The sequence below is a fragment of the Pholcus phalangioides genome, unplaced genomic scaffold, assembly GCF_987345545.1.
Source record: "Pholcus phalangioides strain wild (caught in Gottingen) unplaced genomic scaffold, Ppha-v1.0 ptg000024l_1, whole genome shotgun sequence".
NCBI classification, from domain to species: Eukaryota; Metazoa; Arthropoda; class Arachnida; order Araneae; family Pholcidae; genus Pholcus; species Pholcus phalangioides.
This window is the reverse complement of record NW_028301616.1, coordinates 14,311,856-14,333,632: the sequence shown is the minus strand read 5'-3', so window position 1 is coordinate 14,333,632 and position 21,777 is coordinate 14,311,856. Positions and strand designations below refer to the sequence as shown.

Sequence of the window (21,777 nt, the reverse complement as noted above, 5' to 3'; positions counted from 1 at the left end):
TTATGATTGTGGCACCTCTGGAATAACCCCAATTAGTTATGGCATTGGATCGAGATCCACGAAGAATCAATTATATAATCAGAAATACATTTTATATTGTTCAGAGATGATAGAATACCAGATGTATTAACCCGTTTATGAACGCATCTTGAATTCTATTTCGATACTTGGATATTTCACTGAAATTGCACCAATTAAGAACATTCCAAGAGATGCACCAACAGGAAGTATGACACTTGATAAGTGTTAGTTGAAGTGAAACAAAATTCAATTTTAGTTATTTACATTAAACTGTAATCTGAATGATCGATTACAAAAGAATCACTTGCATGAAAATAACAATATAATGTTGATAGTATAAGGTGAAAACAGAAGTACTCACAACATAATAAAATACACTATAACCCCAGGAGTAATTTCTAAACCAGAAATGGCTTCGAGAATTTTTTCGGTGCCAATCTCCAAGTAGGGTTGTCATCTAGACATACTAAAGTATTATACAAGGCAAAACCTCACTGTACTCAAATGAAGGATAATGTGGGTACAAATGGGGTTAATATAAAACTCCACGAACTATTAATATAGAACTGTTGAAGGCTCCACAATCTTTAAACTTTGGAAACATAAGAAAAATCTAAAGTGGATCTCAGATCCAGCACCACCAGTGTTAAAAAATAATACAAAAAATAAATATAATATGACATCTAAAAAGGATTGAAATTTCGAAGATAAAATATATTGAAATTCATCAGACATTATACAGATTTTAACATACATATTCAAATACCTTCACTCTTATAGCTGGTTGCAAAAACTCTCAAATAACAAAATAAAAATGCGTGAGAGAGATAACGAAGTTGACAGACAAAATTTTGTAACAGCTATGGCGACTTGCACAAAACTCTATACAATCAGTTAGCGCTCAGATGGTTTCCATTTGGTGTCCTCTATCACAAGTGTAATTCTTTATCAGAAGGCAATTTGGCAAAGTATGATTCAACCTTCTCGGCTGAAACTTCTTCTAGGGTGGATGGCTTCCATTGTGGTTTATTGTCCTTAGTGACTAGAACTATATGAAAAAATTATACATTAGCAAAAAACAAAAGAAAACATTTTCTTCAAAAAATAAATCACAAATTTTCAAATCAAAAATCAGATAAGCTCAAAGTAATGATTAATACAGTACTCTCTCGCTAATCTAGCACATATTACACCAAGATGTGCCAGATTACAGAAACTGTCGGATTATAGAAGTTAATTGAAAAAAGTCCATTTAAATAATATCAATTTTTGTAGACAGTGACATGTTTTCTTCTATGCTCAAAGAGAAAATGCTGGATTAATGGACAGCCGTACTAATGCATGGCCTGATTATCGAGTCCACTGTAATAAACTGAATTATTCATTTAAATGCATGAATAATTTTCACAAATCAACACATACCTGATTTAACACCTTCAACAAAGTCATTATCTTGCATAAATCTCTGACACAATCTGAATTCCATTTTCAGAACTTCCTGAAGAGTTAAATCTGCTCCCCTCTTCAATTGCTCGAATCCAATTTTCAAAGAAGTAGGAGACTAGAATATAGGTGGAAATCCATACTTTTCAATAAAAGCATAAATAACTTTATGTCGTGCAAGTTGTGTAGTGTTTATAAAGTATGAAAGTGATAAGCATTTACTGCATTTCTTGGCCTATCTATTTGGGCACTTATGTTTTTAACCCCTTTCAGGCTCAATTTATTTCCTGCTTTAGGGCAAAACAATTTTGATTTTTTTGCACTAATTATTACAATCAGAAAATTTTTTAAACATGATAGCACAATTGTTGTTATCATTTCTGTAAATAATTATTAATAGAATTATTTTATTCTTTATTATTAATCATGTTAATTTTAACGTGTACATAACGCAAATTGTGTCTACACCATATGAAACCCATAATTCAATTTTATTCATCTACAACGAAGAAAATCCATCCAAGGGATCGTTGTCGATCCATACTAGTGGACACTATCATTACAGAGTTAATTTTCAAACACGAATAGTAGATAATAATAAACTAATCGTAATTAAAAAATAAATAAATAACAAACAAAACAATGAAAAGACGCAAGACAGAGAAATCATCTATGAATATGACATACATATACACAGACACAAAATATTACACTGATTTAAATTAAGATGAGTGATTTGTTTTATTCACATAAATAAAAAAATTATAAATGAAGCAAATAATTAGTATTAAAATAACAACGGAACGTCCAATTCAGAAAATTTTGAGTGATGGGATAGTGTTTTCCTTTTTTTTTTGCGAGAGCACAATTGAAATAAAAAAATATATTGCATATTAAAAATAACTTTCAATATCATTTATAGAGAGAAAATATTGTTTGAGACTTTTTAAATACAAATAATGAAGTGCAGTCAAGAATATCAGATGGCAAATTGTAATAAAATTTTGGAATAAGAAACATAAAATGATTTCTCTGATATTTTATGAATAAGTGGTATGCTAAATCTACTCGATGTTCTTGAAGTACTGAAAAGTAGATCACGTTGTGTTTTGTTTAGAAGAATTATCGATCTGTGAAAATATAGATAACGAAGTGGCAGGGTATATTTAGGTGGAGAAAAAGTTCATATAAGAGAGTGGAATAATCATTAGTAACTGCTTTATTTTTTTCTTTATTTGAATAATGAGGTGTAAAGTGTGTGCTTATGTAATCATTTCCCCTATAGTCAGGCCATATAACAGATGTGAATGAATAACGCCATAATAAAATGACAATTGGAAAAATCAATTTACATATTGCTTAAGGAAATACAATTTGTATAGGGTGTATCAAAGTTTTGATTGTATGTGTTTTCCATTTTAGGTTTGTATCTATATGTACACCAAGATACTTTAATGAAGAGACTTGTTCTAAAGATGAGCATGTGCATGAAAAGTTATATGGGCAGTTTTGGCTATGAAAAATATTGTGTATCTAATATCTGTATTGTTATGCAAAGAAAAGCTCATAAATTTTGTTTTCCGAAAAATTAATTTCTGGATTATTTGCAAAAAACCAGTTGCAAACTTTAATTAAGTCACAATTTACAAAGTTTGTTACAGATTGATGATCTATCGCTGAAAAAAGTAATGCAGTATCATCAGCGAATGCTATAATTTTAGCAAATAAATCAAGGTTACAGAAATCATTGATAAATATAGTAAAAAGAAGTGGTCCTAAAGTAGATCTTTGAGGAATTTCTTTCTTCATGGACATCAGAGTACTAATGTATTTGCCACATTTAACTCTTTGGATCCTGTTCTTAAAGTATGATTTAAATAGACTTTGTGCATTACTTCTAATTCCATATGGTTGAAGTTTATTAAGTGAAATGGCATGGTCAATGCTGTTGAAACATTTCTGTATATCCAGGAAGATAGCTATTGTTTTCTTTTATTTGTCTATATTAACAACAATATAGTTACTAAATTCAAGTGGAGTCCCGTACATATGCAGGACGACAGACAAATTTTAGCCCCCCTCAATGTTTTCTTCATGTCAGCACCTCTGAATGTAAAGTGCTACTATTTGTTAAGTTTCTTGATACCTGAGCAAACACACTGGAAGGATCAGAAAGGCAGTTCATGCGAACCGAAGGTTATCTCCAGGGCCGTCATTTCACCTTTTTCCAGGGAAGGGGGGGGGGAAAGTACATGTACTCAATGTATGTATATATTTGTACATATATATATACCATTTTTAGTGTATTTTCAAAAGCCGGGGTAGGGGTCCCCCCCCCAAATGAGGGGCCTGGTTATCTCTGGATATTATGGAGTGACTGTTTTTGAGGGGGAAAAAACTCCATGAAATTGAACCTACACTTGAAATTACCCTAGAACATGCAAATTGATTCAACATCCACTTTGATCATATAAAAAAACAATACTTCGTTATTTGGTAACTACATATATATATGATTTTAAAAAATACCTTTCGTCTACCATACCTTTACCTGTACCATAACCTTTGCTGTATTTCCTGAGAGTCACTGAAGCGAACCGCTATTACTCCTATTTTTAAAGCTAGTGATAAAAATTCTATGCTGAATTATAGGCCTATTTCAATTGCACCGGTTTTTCTAAACTTAATATATCATTTTTTGTATTCTTCGAATTTTTTTTTTTGCGGAAAAAACCAATTTGGTTTTATAAAAGGATAAGGTGCTGAAGATGCCCTTTTGACCTTTTCGAAATTTACTTATGATGACGTTGACAAAAGCAAATTTACTGTTGCAATATTTTTAGTTATTTCGAAGGCTTTTGACAATGTAAACCATTATATATTTTCATTCAAAAACTTAATTCAGCTGGTATTTAGGGTCATACTTTAAATTGGTTCACTTCATATTTATCTAATAGAGAACAAAGAGTCAAAATACAGGATAATTTCATTAATTATGTCCAAATAAACAGGAGTCCCACAAGGATCTATATTGGGTCCTTTGTTTTTTCTGATTTTCATTAATTTTCTATGTAATTTGGAATTTTACGGTTCCATGATCGCTTATGCCGACACAGATGATTCTGTATTAATATATTCATGTGATGATCTTGAGTCTCAAGAATCATATTAACCATGATTTTATATTAATTCAAAAATGGTTCTATGCTAATGATTTAAAATTAAATTTACAGAAAACAAAATACATCAATTTCAATATTATGCAAACTGATTTACATCTTAATCTTAAATTTCACACCCTTGCTTGTGAGCTGCAACATCATTGTAATTGCAATTCAAGTAGTAAATACAATAAAACCTTGTTAAGTCGTCACTCCGGTTAAGTTGTAATTTTTCTTCAGGCCCTTCCACCTCTCATAGACAACAATGTTATTAAACCCTCATTTACTCGTCGCTAATTTCGGTTAACTCGTCACTATGAAAAAATTTGAGAAAGTGGAACCGACTATTTTTATGGCTCCCATTAAAAAAAGAGCTTGTTAACAGCATTGCAATATGCTTAAAAGTCACCATGAAATTCTATGTACCCAAACGGAACAGTTTAAGTAATGAAAGTTACGTTGGGGAAGTTCATTTGCCGACTAAGGTTTTTGGAACGTTGGGGACTGTTCAAGCTAGATCTCATTTCTGCATGGGCTCTACTGGAGAAACTGCAAGACACCCAGCCTCTGTCGCAAGAAGCAATGTAAGCACTTCGGCCCCACCAGGGCATCTCCGACAAAACCAAAATTTATTGATACGTCAAAGATTACACATAGCGCAAGGAAATCAAAAATGATTTAAATCGAAGAATCAAATTAATCAAGTCAAAGTGCAACAGGCACAGATAATAAATAATCATAGAAAGCATGGGCTCTACGAATTTAGGGCTTGAAATTCAAACAAAATATCTTTGTTGAAAAAATTAGACATTCTTTCCAAAGTTGGTCTTTTGTTTACTTTTCCCTGCCCAGGGCCCCTCTACCAAGTCAAAAGTGTTCGAGATTACTTTGTAGTTGTATCATGAACTATTGATGAAGAATTAAAAAACTAAAATTAAATTTCAATAGACGATGTAGACTCTTATTTTGACCTTTAGGAGTAGCAATAATATCTATTCACTTTAGCTTTGCCACTTTAATTATGTATATTTTTCAATTTAAAAAAAATTGCTCTTGTCTGTGTTGTCTATGTATAAGCGAGTTTCATTTTTTTATATTTAATGTTTTGTTTATTTTATGTTTCTCGTTATGCATGAAGAATTTTGTCTTTTTTTGTATTGTGTGCGCATGTTTTTTTCATTGTTAATTTTTATTACGTTTTTTTCTTTTATTTGACATTGATAATTTTGTCTCGTTTGTGTTGCATACATGCTTTTTTTTCTTTAATGTTTCTGTTCATATCACATTTTTTATTTTATTCATTAATTTCATGTAAATTTTCAATCCATACAGGCATTATAGCCTCTGGATGATAAATATGTTTTACAAATCAACGTCATCAAGTTCCTGTATGTTGAAAATGAATAAATTTGAATTTGAAATTGACTATAACTATTGTAATATGATATGTGCCATGTTACCCTGGCAGTCAAAAAATTTATCAAAATTTTCTGTCTGAGGACACCACAAAATTTTGGAGAACGTCATTTTCCACAATTTATATCTGCATAAAAATAGAATACATTTTGAAAAAGTGGGACAAAAATTATTTTTCCAAAAAAGTGTCCCAAGAAATTCGGCCTGCTTTAAAATTTTTCTCCTTAGGTTTTTGATTCGTTAAGCCCTGCTTTTTATGTAAAATAGTTTTTACTTAAAAAAAGTTTTACCATACTGTTTTTGCATTAATCATGGATTCACACTCATAAAATTCTTAAGAGATATCACTAAAATACAAACTTGAAATGACAAAAATTATTTGAAAAAAAATTCATGAGAGAGCCTCACCATCTTTTTCAATATTTCCAGTTGTGCCTTACTCCAGTCTGAGCCATCTTTCTCCAAGTTTTTAAAAATCTGTTCAACACTTTCAGCACTAAAACAGGTATTAATCTTCCCCATGACATGCTTGAGGGTAAATTCCTTCTTGTGGTCATTTTCACACTAGAAACATCAGGAGGGTAAAAAATAAGCTGTGTGGTAAGCATAAACACTGAAAATTGATAGCAGATACAGAACAGAATTATAACAATAAGGATGTACCTTTTAAGGTAAGAAAATGAAAAAGTAAAAAGAAAAGTAAATGAAAATAAAAAAAATGAATATTTCTGAAGAAAAATTAAAATTTTAGTGTTATTTAAATTTTTATTAACCCTTTCTGACTCAGTGAATCACTAGCGCTTTTGGCTTTCACAGAAAATTCTTTGTGGGTGATACTTAATTAGCATAGCATATTGCAGTTCCATTCTTTGGCAATAGATTGCAGGGGTTTACTGTTCAAACGTGATCAGTTGTATGAGCTCAACTATAAAAAATATGTAAATATTTTTGGGAATAAATCTTCATTGCTCCGTTTAGCATTCAGTCTTTCATACTTTTTATTCATTCATTTTTTTTTTGATACACATATTCTGTGTATCATTCTGATTTCTGACTGCATATGAAACTTTTGAAAATTATACAGGTATTTATTTGTGTACTTGAATGATACCAATATAATGATTTTTATTTCTCTTACGATCAGTGAATGATGCACATAAATTATATTTTTGAATTTAAAATTACATAAGTTGAATATTTTCTTCCAAAATGACAAATGTTGCTAATTAATTGGAACTGCATTTCAGCATTTCACTCCCCTGAAATGTATTTTTCAGAAAAAAACAATGATATTCCTGTTTTATTGCGCCTAAAGATGTAATAAATTGATTGAAAAAATGTTTTCAAACAGGTAAGCTACAAACCTGCAATTGGTATTTAAGCAGAACTTTGTCAATATCATGAAGATTTGGGTTTTCCAATCTCATCAGGTCACTTTCTAGATTTTCAAGCTGTACAAACGAAAGAAAGACGGTATAACTGGACAAAAGAAATTTATACTTTAAGATGGAAGCAGCAGTGAAATATATTCTGCATGAAATACACTTACTGTAACATAATCGATTTTAGCACCAGCATTAATATTGTATCGATTTGGAACAAAGTAACAGCATCACATTTATTTTATTTTAGCAAATGTGATTATGCATACATGTAACTTTCACAAATTGATTTTGTAGGTAAAGATACCACTGAACAAACTAAACTTAAACCGGAGAAACATAAAAGGGTTATTGTTATTATTGTTATACTTGGAACAAATTAACACTATGAAAAATACATCAAGACCAGAGAGTAATATTGTTGTATGAAAAATTCTCACTGTGTATAGTTTTGTCCTTCTAAACAGTAAAATACAAACAAATATTATTAACAAGAAACAGGTTTTAAATAGATATGAAGAAATATTACGGAGTGAGAAGATTGAATGAACACTTGTAAAAAAACTTAAGAATTTATTAAAAAATATAAGACATGAGAAGATGTACTGACATTAATGCAGTTAACGAGAAACTGATCATAAATGAGAAGCAGGATACAAGTGTGTGTGTGTGAAAAGCCGCGTTATCGATACATAAGAAGACAGATTATTTGCATGGAGTTTTGTGTATATCAAAAAGAAATAAAATGTTCTATTGTATGACTATTTTTATGCAGCTAAAAATTTCATTCACTTTGGCAATTTCCAATTATGCATGTTTTAAATAGGTTTTGAGTATGTTTAAAAAGATTTTGCAATAATCTGTCACTTTCAAAAAATAATAGAAAACAACAACAAATACAGAATCATTACTAACATAATCTCTGGTTACAAAGTGGGTTGCAAGTCCCGCTTTAAACACATCTCGTCCTTGTAACCTGAACCCTGTAAGAGCAAGGAATAAGCCCATTTTACCTGGAAGCCTTGGTAAGAAATAACCACCCCCAACATCTGGAAAGAAACCTATGAAGAAAAAAAAATGTGATGGCACAAATCATACAAATACAATATTCAAAATGATGGAAAGTAAATATCAAGGAAGCAAATCAAATAGAGAGAGAAAGAAAAAAAAATGCTCAAAGTATAATTGCTCAGGATTTATAAGAGAAAACAAATTTTCATGATCTTAAAAAAACTATTTCATGAAGCTATGAAAAAGTCAATTTTTTTTTACGTGAATTTTTTTCACTATTTAAAGAATATTTAGATCATAAAAATGATTTCAATAATGACATTATGCATATGCAATAAAAGTCTGTTATAATGACAGTTCAGTCGCGAGGACATTGTCCAATGTTCAATGTTTCATACAATGCTCTTTTGAACAGACTTCTCGTTATGCTTGAATTGCTACTTTATTTGCATTAAAACATCTTTTAGATCATTTTGTTCTAATATTAATGAATTAATTTAAATTACAACTAGTAGTTGATTCTGCAAGACATTTTTGCACGATTCATGCTAGCAAAGGGATTTAGTCAACCAACAGAAAAATCAAGTATTATTATATCACTGCCGACTTTTCTATGGCTATATGGTCATCACTTTCCCAATTTTCCCACTAATCTGAAAATTTCAGCACTATTTTTTTTTGTCATTCAGGAAGCTGCTGTGGTAGTCGAGTGGTCATAGTGATGGACTCGCATTTGAGGATTCGGGTTTGAATCCAACTGTGCCACGATGGTGGTCGGCTGAAGTTGGTTTTTTGTGGTTCCCAACTTTGAGGTGCAAATATAAGCTGATCTCTCAGTTAAAAGTCTCACCACACAGAGAGCAACCAGGCCTACAATGGTACAATTATTCAATCAATACACTTCACTCACAACTGAAAAAATTGATGGCAGATGGCAGACTACAGATAACAAGCATTACACAGAAACAAACTTTATGTTAGACACATCATGCTATGTTAGACACATCTTCATGACACATACCCACACATATTTCAGCATGAACCAATTTGTTAGAAATTATGTAGAGGTATGTGTATGAGGTGCATGTACGGTTAAGTAGTCGTTGTCAGTTAGAAACAACTTTAAACTACATGCCCTGGTCCTGTGTGTTAGTAACTGGGATAATAACATATCACACATCCCATGTTGATAGTGGAGAAGCCTAAAAATAGAAAGGGGGGGGGGCAGCAAATAAATATGATTTTTCAGTGTCCATTCTTTGTTCAGAGGAATGTAGCTCAGAGGAATTTTTATAGAGAGAATGTGCTATGATAAGAGTCATGTTCAATTCTTGAAAAAAGAGAAGGAAAAACTAGCATCGTTATAACAGACTTTTACTGAATTAATATTTCAATACATCTTAACGTGAACTAAAACTTGTGAGAAACTTACCTATTGCTGATTCTGGCATAGCACAAACTGTTTTCTCAGTGCAAACTCTGAAAGTTCCATGGACAGATACTCCTATACCCTAAAATTCAAAATAAAATACATGTAAAACTAAAGAATACTTTTTGTTACTTAAAAAAGTAAACCTGTATTTTTAACCAAAAAATTACCTTATTACTCTAATAAGCAATGTGTGGAATATACAAAATAGGGAGAAAACAAAATTTTTGCGATTTGAGCAATATTTCTGACATTAAATTCAACCTGAAGTAAGAAACTGATATTCGAAAATAATGATTTTGGTCAACATTTTTTAACTTTTTATTTTTCATATATTTCTTTTAATTATCACTTTCAAAATGAAAAACTAACATAAGCCTGATTTCATGCAAACATCAGTTTAGGTTTTAACCTTTAAATGTGTAGTGTTGCAAAGGGTTCTTTAAACGGTCATTATTACAGCCAGATTAAAGATAAAAATTCAGAATTGCTTTTGCAAGGTGAGGTCATATTCTTTCCTTTTTTATATTTTGAATTTGCTGGTAGATATACCAATAAAAAACTCTTTGTTTGTTGCAGAACATGTGTGTGGCTGTTATTTCGATAATTTATTAAAATCTTTTTTTGCTTTTTTTTACCTTGAAGTTTGCAATCCAAATTTTTTTTACTATAGTTTGAATCAAAAAGAAGGTGGTTATATATTTGGAAAGTAATATTACTTGAATACATTTATTTTATGTGAAATTTTTTTTTGAGGTTTTGTATGTCTTCAATAAGGCCCTTTATACAAATACAAATACAACGCCACAACAGGCAAAATGCCCAACGAGGTGGCTGATAAAAAGATGCCCATAAAAATATGGTTGTCATGTAGTCAAGCAGTATAATTCAAAATACAGTAGAACCTCGATTATCTGTGCATGGATTAACTGGGAAGCAAATCAACTGTGCTATGAAAATTTCAACTTCATGCTCAGCTCTTATTTATTTTTATAATAATAATGTGATCCTTACATGTATTCCCAAGGGATCAGCATGATCCGTCCAGGGAATTTGTTAGTGTTAGTAGACATCCATGCCCGAACCGGGATTCGAACCCAGACCTACACAGTCAGAGGCTAGCTCCCTAACCACTCCACTGCCAGGCTGCAGTCGAGTGGCTATACTTTTATCCCTTTTTTTAACCTTATCTATCCTTTTTTTTCTCATTGCTTATGCAAGATTTTGTGATAAAAACAAACATTTCCATTTCATAGAACTGGATTTCTTCATTCTTTTACAGAATTGCCCCTCAGTCTCAGAACTGAACTCCCATGTCAACGCGTTGAAACGGCAGTCCCCCACCATATGCCCACATAAGAACTGCAAACTGTCCTGGGGCAATCAGCACTTAAACATTTACAGCCAATTACAGGAATGCTGGTAAGTTAGTCGAAATGTATCGCTTTCTTTTGCAACTGAAGGCACAAGAATGGTGTAACTTCAGATGTGGTCACATGACTACATGGCTTATCGGCTGGACCAGCGCCATTCTTTACTCATGTCATTCTCGTAGTAAATTTTATAACTGAGCAAAACTGCTGTGACAGGAAAAATATAACTTCATTTTTTTTATTCCTCTGTATTTCTGGCATCAATGTAGTGTGGCTATCATTCAATAAGTGTAATTTTTTTTTTAAATTTTTCACACAGATAATATGAATATATACAGTGGGTAGTCATTTTAAACAGGTATAATACGTAAATACTTCTTTTTTGTATTTTGTTATTTTAACTAATTTTTTTACTCCTGGTGGATTAACCATGTTTTTCGATTATTTGTGTTCACCTTCCCCACCATTTTCTTGTATAATTGCCGCTCTACTTTATATTTTTAAAAATTATTTTTCTGGCTTTCAATACACGTGAAAAACCATGAAACAAAAATTATCAGCTCAAAAAAAAGTAAATATAAGTAACAGCACTTATTTTGAGAAACATCCTAAACCAATAACCACAAAAATGGTAAAAAAGTTATGACTGATAATGTGCACACAGTATATGTACAAAATGGTAAACTTCAATTTGAGTAAAATTGCATGGGCTGGATGGAATATGCATTTGGCAGAACAAATTCTAACACAGCATCATTAAAAAGTTTGCATTTTAATGGTTACTTAAATTTTGGTTGTGATTAAAATTTAAAAAAATACCACTATATATAATAAGTTAATAATAACAATAAAAAATATATATTTCTAGTAATTTTTTCTAAAACTTTTTCCAGATAGTTTTGAATATAATTTTTTGTATTTTTCTTCGAAAAAGTTGTTTTTTTACGCTCTGCAAGAAATTTTATAAAGTGGATACCACAAGGTGTTTTTTTTTGTCCCAAAACAAGACAAAAAATTTCATAAAAAATGTGATCTAATTATTACTTATCCTTTCCACAAATCAGACTTGAAAGAAATGATATAAGTTAAGTTGTAGGTGTCTCTGTATCAAGCTGTTACATCACTGCATCTTTTGTATAAAAATGCAGTTGAAGGCTCACTCGTTGAGTTTTTTTACCTTTTATGATACTTGTTGTTTTAATAATTGTTTTTCAACATGTTTAACTAATAATTTTGAAGTTCTTGTTACACATTTTCAATAAATTAATTGTTCAGTTACAAAGAACTGGAGTAGTAGTTTTTTCGAGTCAGACAACTAAGTTGTTATCACCATGTGGTTCCGATAAAGTGATGATTCTTTAATGCCATATCTGTGGTGGTATAAGTCTAACTGATAGTTCATGCCATTTTCATCTATACATACTCAAACTTTTTATCCATACACACTCACTGACCTTCCCTTTGAAAGAGTTGCAGAAACAAATAGTACAAATCTGCGAATTTGGGCAATATTTGTTGGGAAATTATGCCTGTGCAAAGTTTAAAGCTCGTACAAATAGTTTGACAGTTCATAATTTTTCTCTTTTTTTTTCAAAAGAAAATCTTCAGGTGCTTCGTAGTAGTTACACAAAATTCAACACTAAAGGGGCCAATTCAAAACAAATTTAACTGCAATAATAAGTTAAGATATGACATGTAGATTGGGAATGACAGAGAACAACAAAGTAGTTCACTTACTCCACCCATCGTTATTCCATGAATTATGGCCACATAAGGTATTTGAAGAGTACCTGAAACCCAAGACAAAAGATAAGTAAAATATTGATGTGCAAACTAAAATGCTGAGGTTCAATTTGTGGTATATAGGTCTATGCATAACACAAAAACAATCGGGGAAAAAAATTATATCTCCCAACTGTCAATGCATTATGTGTAAGTTTTGAGTATTGTATAAAATATTCATTTTTATAAGGTATTGAAATTCATATTAAAATTGTGTTTGTTTTCTCTATCACATGGTTTTGATGTATGATACAGCCAATGCTCATTATGATGACCTCTTGTTATACCAACCATTTCACTATAACGCCTAGTAAGATAAGTCCCAAATACTTCTAGCATAGACTGTATCCAATTCATATTACACATCAATTAGTTACATGTCTGTATTTGATTTTTAAATTGACAGTAAAGAAACAAGGTATTTGCAAAAATGAAATGATGAGAAGGTATCATAAGATCATCCCAATGACAATGAAACTATACAACTGCAGTATTTTTCTAAGTATATTCTGTGCATACAAATTTCTGGTTAAAAATAATCATATCTATAACCCAAAGCAAGAGGAAAAAACCAAATTACGCATCAGTCAAATTTACAGAAGCTAATAATAATTTTTTTCGAAGAAAAACGATATGAACTGATATTTCTTTTGACTTATCTTAGACTTAGTGATTTTCTTGTATGTTGGTAGGTACACTGACATTATTTACAAAGTTTTTGTGGTTTTCTGACTCCATATTTATTCTTTGTGAAATCAAGAGTTTTCTCTACTTGCACCTACATTACACCTGTCATTGAAATTTTTTTTTTTTGAGAATTATTTAAAAAAACCTTAGCCTTTATATAAATGATTTGTCACTCAAGTTAGAGGTATGTTAAGTTTTTCCAGCCTGACCCAGGTTTTCTTCAAGCACCTGCTTATATCTCTTCATTCAGACAGAGCGGTGAGCTATGATCTGTGGCTAGGAGGAAGAGGAATGCCAAATCATATCACACATTTTACTGACACTTAGGTCTAAAAAAAAATTGAAATACATTACCCTAATAGTATGTGACATTCAACAAAGTTGAAGTAACTTACCAATAAGATTATTGAGCTGATATTCTTCTCGAAAGAAGTCTTCTGTGATTGTGTTGGTGTCATCATTCTTTACACGAGAATCATAAAGTGCTACCAAACAGGATACAGAATATGTTAAGGAGAGTCACCTGCATCAACAAAGGGGAAAAAACAACAGACACTAAACCATCACACACAGATAACAAACATCTGCCATGGTAACGAAAAACTAAAACCTAATCATCAACAAAAATAATCACTTTTTTTCCAAATACAAATTATTTTGCATTAGTCACAAATCGGTTTTACTATAAGAATTAAAGCATACTCATTTGAATTCTCTGGTTTGACCAGCTAAAAAAAAGCTACAAGATCAAAGACATGTTCATTCAGAATCATGAATGGACAAAGAAATTTAGAAGTTTAGCAAATGTTTGCAATCATTTGTGCACAATGTTCAAAACAAGGAAAAAATATAAAATTTATCCAAAATTACAAAATAGCTTTCAGTGTACTTACAATGAACAGGTTTATGAACTCAATATACAGTCAAACCAGCTTTGCTGAGCAGAGATGTGACAAAGTTTTTATATCCATATATAAAATTTTCACTACACAGCATGAGCTTTGTGACATTTCCAACCATTCGATTAAATGCTTTATAATGGAAAATAATATTTCTGAGCTTGTATATATCAAAGTTTTCAACTGATTTTTTTATGGTCAGATTGAGGGTCATATAGCCATTTAATTATTTAGTTTGTTGGATTACTAATTTTAACATGCATCTGCAAATTGAACCCAGATATAGAACCTGGTTTATAACAAATGAAATTGTGGTCCCATAGCTACATAGTTTTGTCTCAGCTACATGTCTCTAGCAGGTTTTTCTTCCAAATAATCTGCAACAGTCTTAGGCTGGTTGTCCACTGGAGCTACTACAAATGATAACTCTGTTACATATGCATATCAGACAAGTGCATGTTAAATTCAAGAACTGCTTTTTTTACCCAATTTGAGGTGATTTTGATCATGCCATCTAGTCCTTCTGGCCATGTGATACATAAGAATGTCGTTTAAACGAACCTTAACTATTTCTAAGTAGAAACAAGAAAAGTATCACAATTGCTTCACAGTGTATCTAAGATTCACATGACCAATTAAGTCAAGTTTTTTTATAGCCTGCTGCTATTCGTTGCTTCCCGAACATATGCTGAAAAAAAGAATTTAGGATTTAAATAGCACAGAACATTCAGATCGCATTTGCAATACACGGTTGTGTACGAGGCAATTTTGAATTAAAAGTAATATTTTTTACCATTCAGAAAATCTTTTTTTTCTTTTTTGCATCACCAGTAGTAAAGAATGAATTAGATTTTTTTAAATGTTTCAATGACCAATGTTTCTGATTGGGGACATCGGTTTTATTAATTTGAAAAAAAAAATTAATTCATGAAAGCACTTAATTTCATTACACTCATAAACCCCAATTTTATGATTTCTCTATTAGTACATCTTGTTCTTTTTTATATAACCCGTTAGACAGCACAAAATCATGTAGGCCTGTTTTGGGTATAAAATTAAGAAAAGCCCATTGAGTTGAAATGAAATTACCACTTAATGGAACCGTGGATGGGAAAATGATTTTGAAATATTTTTATTATAAAAGAAATTCTGTGATAATTGAACAATATGAATGAAGTATCTATGCCAGTATGTAACATACCTCTCACATCCCCACCAGCACAGAATGCTTTTTCTCCAGCACCTTTCACCAAAACCATTTTTACATCTGGATCTGAATCCCACATCTGAAAGATTAAAGTATAAATAGGCATACACACAAGGTTTTAGGACTAACAAATTCATGCAGAGTCAAATCAACAACTTTTAGCACAGAGCACTGAATGAAAATTACATCTAGGGCCACAAAAATTAACACAATACATTGTTTGAAATTTAAAATACATGAGGCATTTTTATTCACTGAGATTCATGTGTTTCAGCATGAGAGTATACAGTATGATAGTATTACAGCTCATTCATTGAGTACACCTCTTATCATTATCTGTGTGATCTATCAATGACAAATTATTTCAAGTACAGCCAGATTCTGATAAACAATGATTTTCATTGTCTTTTGAAGTGTTTATCAGAGGTTTTAAAATTTCAAAGTTCTGAAGACAACTTCAAAAAAAAAAAAATTCAACACATTTGATTTACAGATCTTAGTTAAGTCATAATTTTATGCCTGAAAATGGCTAATACAAGATGGACATGGCTATCTTAACACATGGGCCACACTCAATAGGGTAACAAAAGCCCCTCCACTTCATAAAGGGTCTAATGTTAATGAGACCAATACGTAAAAACTATGCTCTTAGTAAGCTATGCAAGATTCTAAACTGCAGTGGCAGATACTTCAGGTATAAAAAGCAACCCCCCCCCCACCCGAAGCAACTCTTTGCACAGGGGTCAAATGTTGCTGCAAGGTAACCATGCAGATGGATCTCACTCAACCTTCTCTTAGTAGTCCTGTTACATTTAACTGCAACACGAAGTCCTGGAAGATTCCTGGGCATACCCACTGAAGGATAGACCTCGCCTCCAAGCTCTTCCACTGGTGTATGATCTATACCATACACAAGGAAAGACAGGTAAATTAAGAAAGTGGCACTTCTTTCCAACCGTTAAATGCTGGTGTTCCATTCGGGGTTCCTGTGGCCAGTCTTACCCTATTAGTGCTCTACGAAACAGGATTTCAGCATCCGGATCACTTCCTTTTCCCCATATACCCCTAAGCGATGGGCCAGAGTACAACCCATGCATGCAAGTGAAGGGTTATAATTAAACAGATTTTTTACATATATCTTTCATTTTGATAGGTATAGGGTACTTATGATTTCAAACTAGACAGCTGGTTGTTTTCATTGAAATAAATACATATTTTACTACTAGGCTGTGAGCTAATTATTATTGAAAATAAAGAAAATGTTTAATTTCCTCGATTGAAAAGCAAATTGTGATTTAAAAAGATCTCATTTTAGATCATACTGTGTATGTAAAAAATTAGATGTAAATATGTAACAAATTAGATATAAGACTGAAATTTTGATAGTAATATTTTATTACCAAGTCACGAGAAAAATAATTAAACCACCAAATTTTCAAATAATAATTCAACACTTACTTTTAATTGGGGATATAACTGCCTAATCATAGACAGACTCAACGAATTCAAAGCTTTTGGTCGATTCAGAGTGATTATGCCCTTGTTACCGACTTTTTCCAAGATAACTTCTGAATCTGATGACATTCTTCTCTAGATGAAAAATCAATTGGAAATACAAATTAGCAATTGAAAATAAAAATTACACTATCCCCATTGTTTCTTTATATTTTCTTTGCTTTTAAATTAAATTCATTTTTAGATTATGTTCTTTTTTGCACTACACAAGGCATGGATGGGGGAAAAACAATACAGCAATAGCTCTACAAATTTGGTGGCCGATTTGTTATGTGATTCCTCTTACAGTTTTACGAAAATTTATTATGGCCTCATGCTGTTGCTGCTAGAGAGCAAGTATTAAAAAAAGCTCAATGTTTGTGAAAGGAGTAGAAGTGATTTGTTTGTAAAGATATCAGCAAACAATGAGATTTGACAGACTCTGAACAAGTGAGACGATTCTAAGAGCTCAGAGCCATGCAGCAAGTGTTACTGATATCACTGCATCCATGAATTATTTAAGAACAGCTGCTGTTGAAAGGTTTAAAGACTGAACAGTCAAGCAAAAAATTTGGTCGCAATGTGCAACATATGCAGGGCCATTTCAAGAGATTTATGCCCCCCACCACCGTGAAAATTTTTTTGGAGGTCCATACACCTGGCTATATAAAATTTTTCTCCTTCCCATTTTGATTTAGGCTACATGCCTACACTAGGAAATTTTAACCATCTCACATTTTCCTGAGACCCCAGGACCATGCCTGGGTGAACCCATGTATTACGATGGCACTGAACATGTGGTTACCTGCAATAGGCTAGTGAATACTACTTTTAGTGCCCCCACTTGAATTTGAACTAGCAGACAGATACCCACATTAATATTCCTTACGGAACATCTTTTACTACTCCTCCTCCCCTCCAATTTATTCGAACTATTCCTAAGGAAAAAATATATATATGTATTTTTTTTCCTTTCAAATTGGATTTGACACTCCTATTTTATCCATTCAGGGGGGTTTGAGATAGACATACTTTAAAATAAAATTTTTATTTGAGTGTACACATGGGAGAGAAACCATTAAGGTATTCGAGCAGTAGTCTACTTCAAGGTGCCTATGAAGGAGAGCAGGCTTGATATCCATCTTTGAGCTAATAACAGGTTTACAGCTAAAAGTAATGTCTCTGAAATCATTGAAAAAAAGCAGGAGAGGGAACAGTAATTAGATGTAGCAATAATACTGACGTCAAACTTTTCCCTTCAAAGATGGTGCACAGGGTAGTCTGGTATTTTAAGGAGCTCCCCTCTAACCTATTACTTACTTGAATTAATATCATTATCATTGAGCACAGCTGGACAAATCTTATGCACCAGATTACTGTGTCGACTAAAAAATCACTATAGGCGACTAAAATTTTTTAAATGTAGTTGCTAAATTGTAGTCTAAGGGCGACACAAAATTATCTGATATCATTATGATTGTCTTTTAACATGGGAAAAGTAAAAGAAAACATTATTTAGGACTGTTTTTCTAGAGGAAAATGCCATGATTGGCTCCTGAGAAATTGGGCTAGAGACAATATTTTTTCGATTTGCCAAACACTGCCATTGAGTGCATTTAAAACTTTTCATGGAAACTGCAAAAAAGAAAAAGATTTAAAAACTCTTATTAGAAAAAAAAAAAAAAAAAAAGAGATTCAGTCACAAAATATTTTACACAAATATGACACACACAAACATATATAATCATTAACTTAATTAACTTACAATGCTCGTCTGTATCTGCCTAACAGTTTTATGAAATTTACGAAGCCTGCAAGAAAATATGAAAACACAAATTTAGATAAAATTTATGCCACATAAGAAATGTATTTCTTAAAAAATGACTTTCATGATCCAGCAGAGCTTGAACCCCACCAGCAGCACAGGTGGTGGTCAGCTGAAGTTGGTTTTCTGTGGTTCCCATCTTCAAGGTGCAAATGCGAGCCAATTTCCCTCCAAAAAGTTTCAGAGAGAAACAGACCTACAGCTGTACAGATATAGGGGGATTCTAATGAAATTGGCCTAAATTGTGTCCCGCCAGCAATTTACATTATTAAATGCATTTGTCACAGAACCTTTTCCTTGAAAGGATCCGTACATGGACGGGGACCATGCATGGAGCCTTTCAACACACATATATATATATATACACACACACACACACACACACACACACACACACACACATATATATATATATGCCTACACTCCAAGGTCAAAATATTCTATTTACTTCCATAGCTTAGAGGGTAGAGCAATCGTACGGCAAGCGAGAGACCAGGGTTCGAGTCTCCATGGAGGCAGTGATGAATTTTCTTCCTTGTAATCTTCACACACATCTCTACAAATAACCAGTCTTTCAATGAATTTTGTATTAACAAGTGGAGAGGACATTTCTATATGCATACATGCTTAACCCATGACCCTCAGAGTAATCTGATGTGGTCCTTGACAAATTATCAAACCATTCATGTGTTTGCCCAAGAGATATCAAATCATTTCAGTGGCTCATGGCACATTTCCAGATCATTGTGACTCAAAGAATATTTCAAAACATTACTTAAATTAACTGTGGCACATTTTCAGAACATTTCCAGATAACTCAAGTGGCCTGCTACATGTTTCCAAATCAGTGAAGCAGCCCGCACTCTCGAAAAGGTTTAGCATCCTTTACTTTGACTGCTAGGTACACACTTCTGGCACAATTTATTCTGCAGTTTTTTGCTCATGGCGATAGACCAGAGTGTGTGTCATTTGAAAGAAAGCAGAGTTTGACGATTCCCAGGTTAACTAGAAAATTTGTTTGCCCTACTGGCAACTGTAATGTTCTTTACAAGACTTCTAAAGTGGAGCCTACTCCAAAAATGACACAAAATTTTCTAATTTCATATAATTGTGTAATCCCACAATGGAGGGAGTCATTAAGCTTTAAAAAAAATTATTATTCAAGATTCTGTTTCTTGGGTGCAATAGAAACTTGCCTTAGTGCCCGGGATGATTATGATAGTTTTTTCATGGTATACACTCACAATAGAAAGGGTCCATGAAAAGTTTGGCTTAGGGCCCACCAAGGACCATTTTCCCAGGAACAGGCTTTATCACAGCATCGCCCAGCACGACAACCCGTCTACTCATTGATGCTACTGTTTTCCTACAGAGCCTAACATGTCTCATGGCAGCGCTTTACATATAACATGATTTCTTCAGGAGTCAAATGCCTTGTGAGCCACGCGTTTTGATGATCTTTACTTTCGTTGGGTTTTCTTACTCTTCCTGTCTATTTTAAAGCCGGTTTTCCTAGGAATAGAATTTCTGTGCAAAATGCAGAGTGAAAACGCTGATTGGTTATAAAGCCGGGTTTTCCTAGGAATAGGTGTTTTGAACTGTATAATTTCACGTCTGCAGCAATGTGTTATATAATCACACAACGTGTTTGTGTTTTCCTAGTGTAGCGCATCAGATCAGGGTGGCTATATTATAGTATATGGCCTTGGCATCAGCTACTCTGTCATCTGCATGCTCTGGTTTGAAGGGGAGGGGAAGAAAGCACATAAGAGTGAAGAGAACATCGGCAAACGCAAACATGCGGCACATGATGAATTTGACTCCTCCAGCAGTCGGCCAATCACGCCCGAAATTAAACGCTGTTGTAAGCCGCATTGCGTTCTGTAGGGAAAAAGTCATACTGCTTTTCTTATTGGCGAGTGGACGGCGTGTCACGCTGGGCGATTTACGCTGCACGGAAAACCTGCTCCTAGAGAAACCCGGCTTAAATCTGAAATAGATTTTTCGACCAATCAGCGTTTTTACGCTGCACGTACTGTAGAAACTTGCTCCTAGGATAACCTGGCTTTATTGTGCAAAATGGCAAAAATACGTGGATATGCAGACGATAGAACAGATGATGCCCCACGCTAGGAAAACAAATGCATAACGTGATAGTTTCACGTTTCTATCAACGCGAAATGCTATTCGGTTCACGCGGCGCAGAAAAAAACCTGCTCCAGGATGTGTGTGGGGGACGACTATGATCACAAGCAATAAATTTATAACTCGAGAATCTCACTTTCCCTCCAAAGATATTGTAATGGCAAAACATTCCCGCAAATACCGATAGTCTAGTTGAAGTGTTTCCCATAACTTTATTTTTTTACGGCACCAACGCAAGGATAACTCAATGCCAACAACTTACACTGAACAGCGAAAGGTGAACGAAGCCATCAAAGTGCCGAAAGAAATTAGCGGAAAATCGTATAATAAAAAATTTACCCGCTACGTAACGGTAATTTAACGAGCAACCTAATGACTCTGGATGTAAACAACAGGTCAAGTAAAGTAAGGAAGGACAAAGGAGAATATTTGACTTGTTTATGATTATCCAGGGCTTTGAGCGTACAAGACTATTTTCTGCCCAATAGGAAAAAAGTTAAAA

At 32.9% G+C, this 21,777-nt stretch overlaps 1 protein-coding gene across 1 annotated transcript; it reads right to left on the bottom strand.

Moving 5' to 3' along the window:
* Positions 1-714: 714 nt before the first annotated feature.
* Positions 715-21,694, bottom strand: Hibch (3-hydroxyisobutyryl-CoA hydrolase). Its single transcript, XM_089250388.1, has 12 exons — positions 21,538-21,694; positions 19,071-19,116; positions 17,270-17,401; positions 15,806-15,890; positions 14,101-14,190; positions 12,974-13,026; positions 9,867-9,945; positions 8,339-8,484; positions 7,406-7,492; positions 6,450-6,605; positions 1,444-1,582; positions 715-1,069 (listed from the first exon to the last, which is right to left on the bottom strand). Exons 1-12 carry the CDS (start codon positions 21,564-21,566, stop codon positions 951-953), a joined length of 1,161 nt encoding a protein of 386 aa, XP_089106514.1. The 5' UTR covers positions 21,567-21,694; the 3' UTR covers positions 715-950.
* Positions 21,695-21,777: the final 83 nt, after the last annotated feature.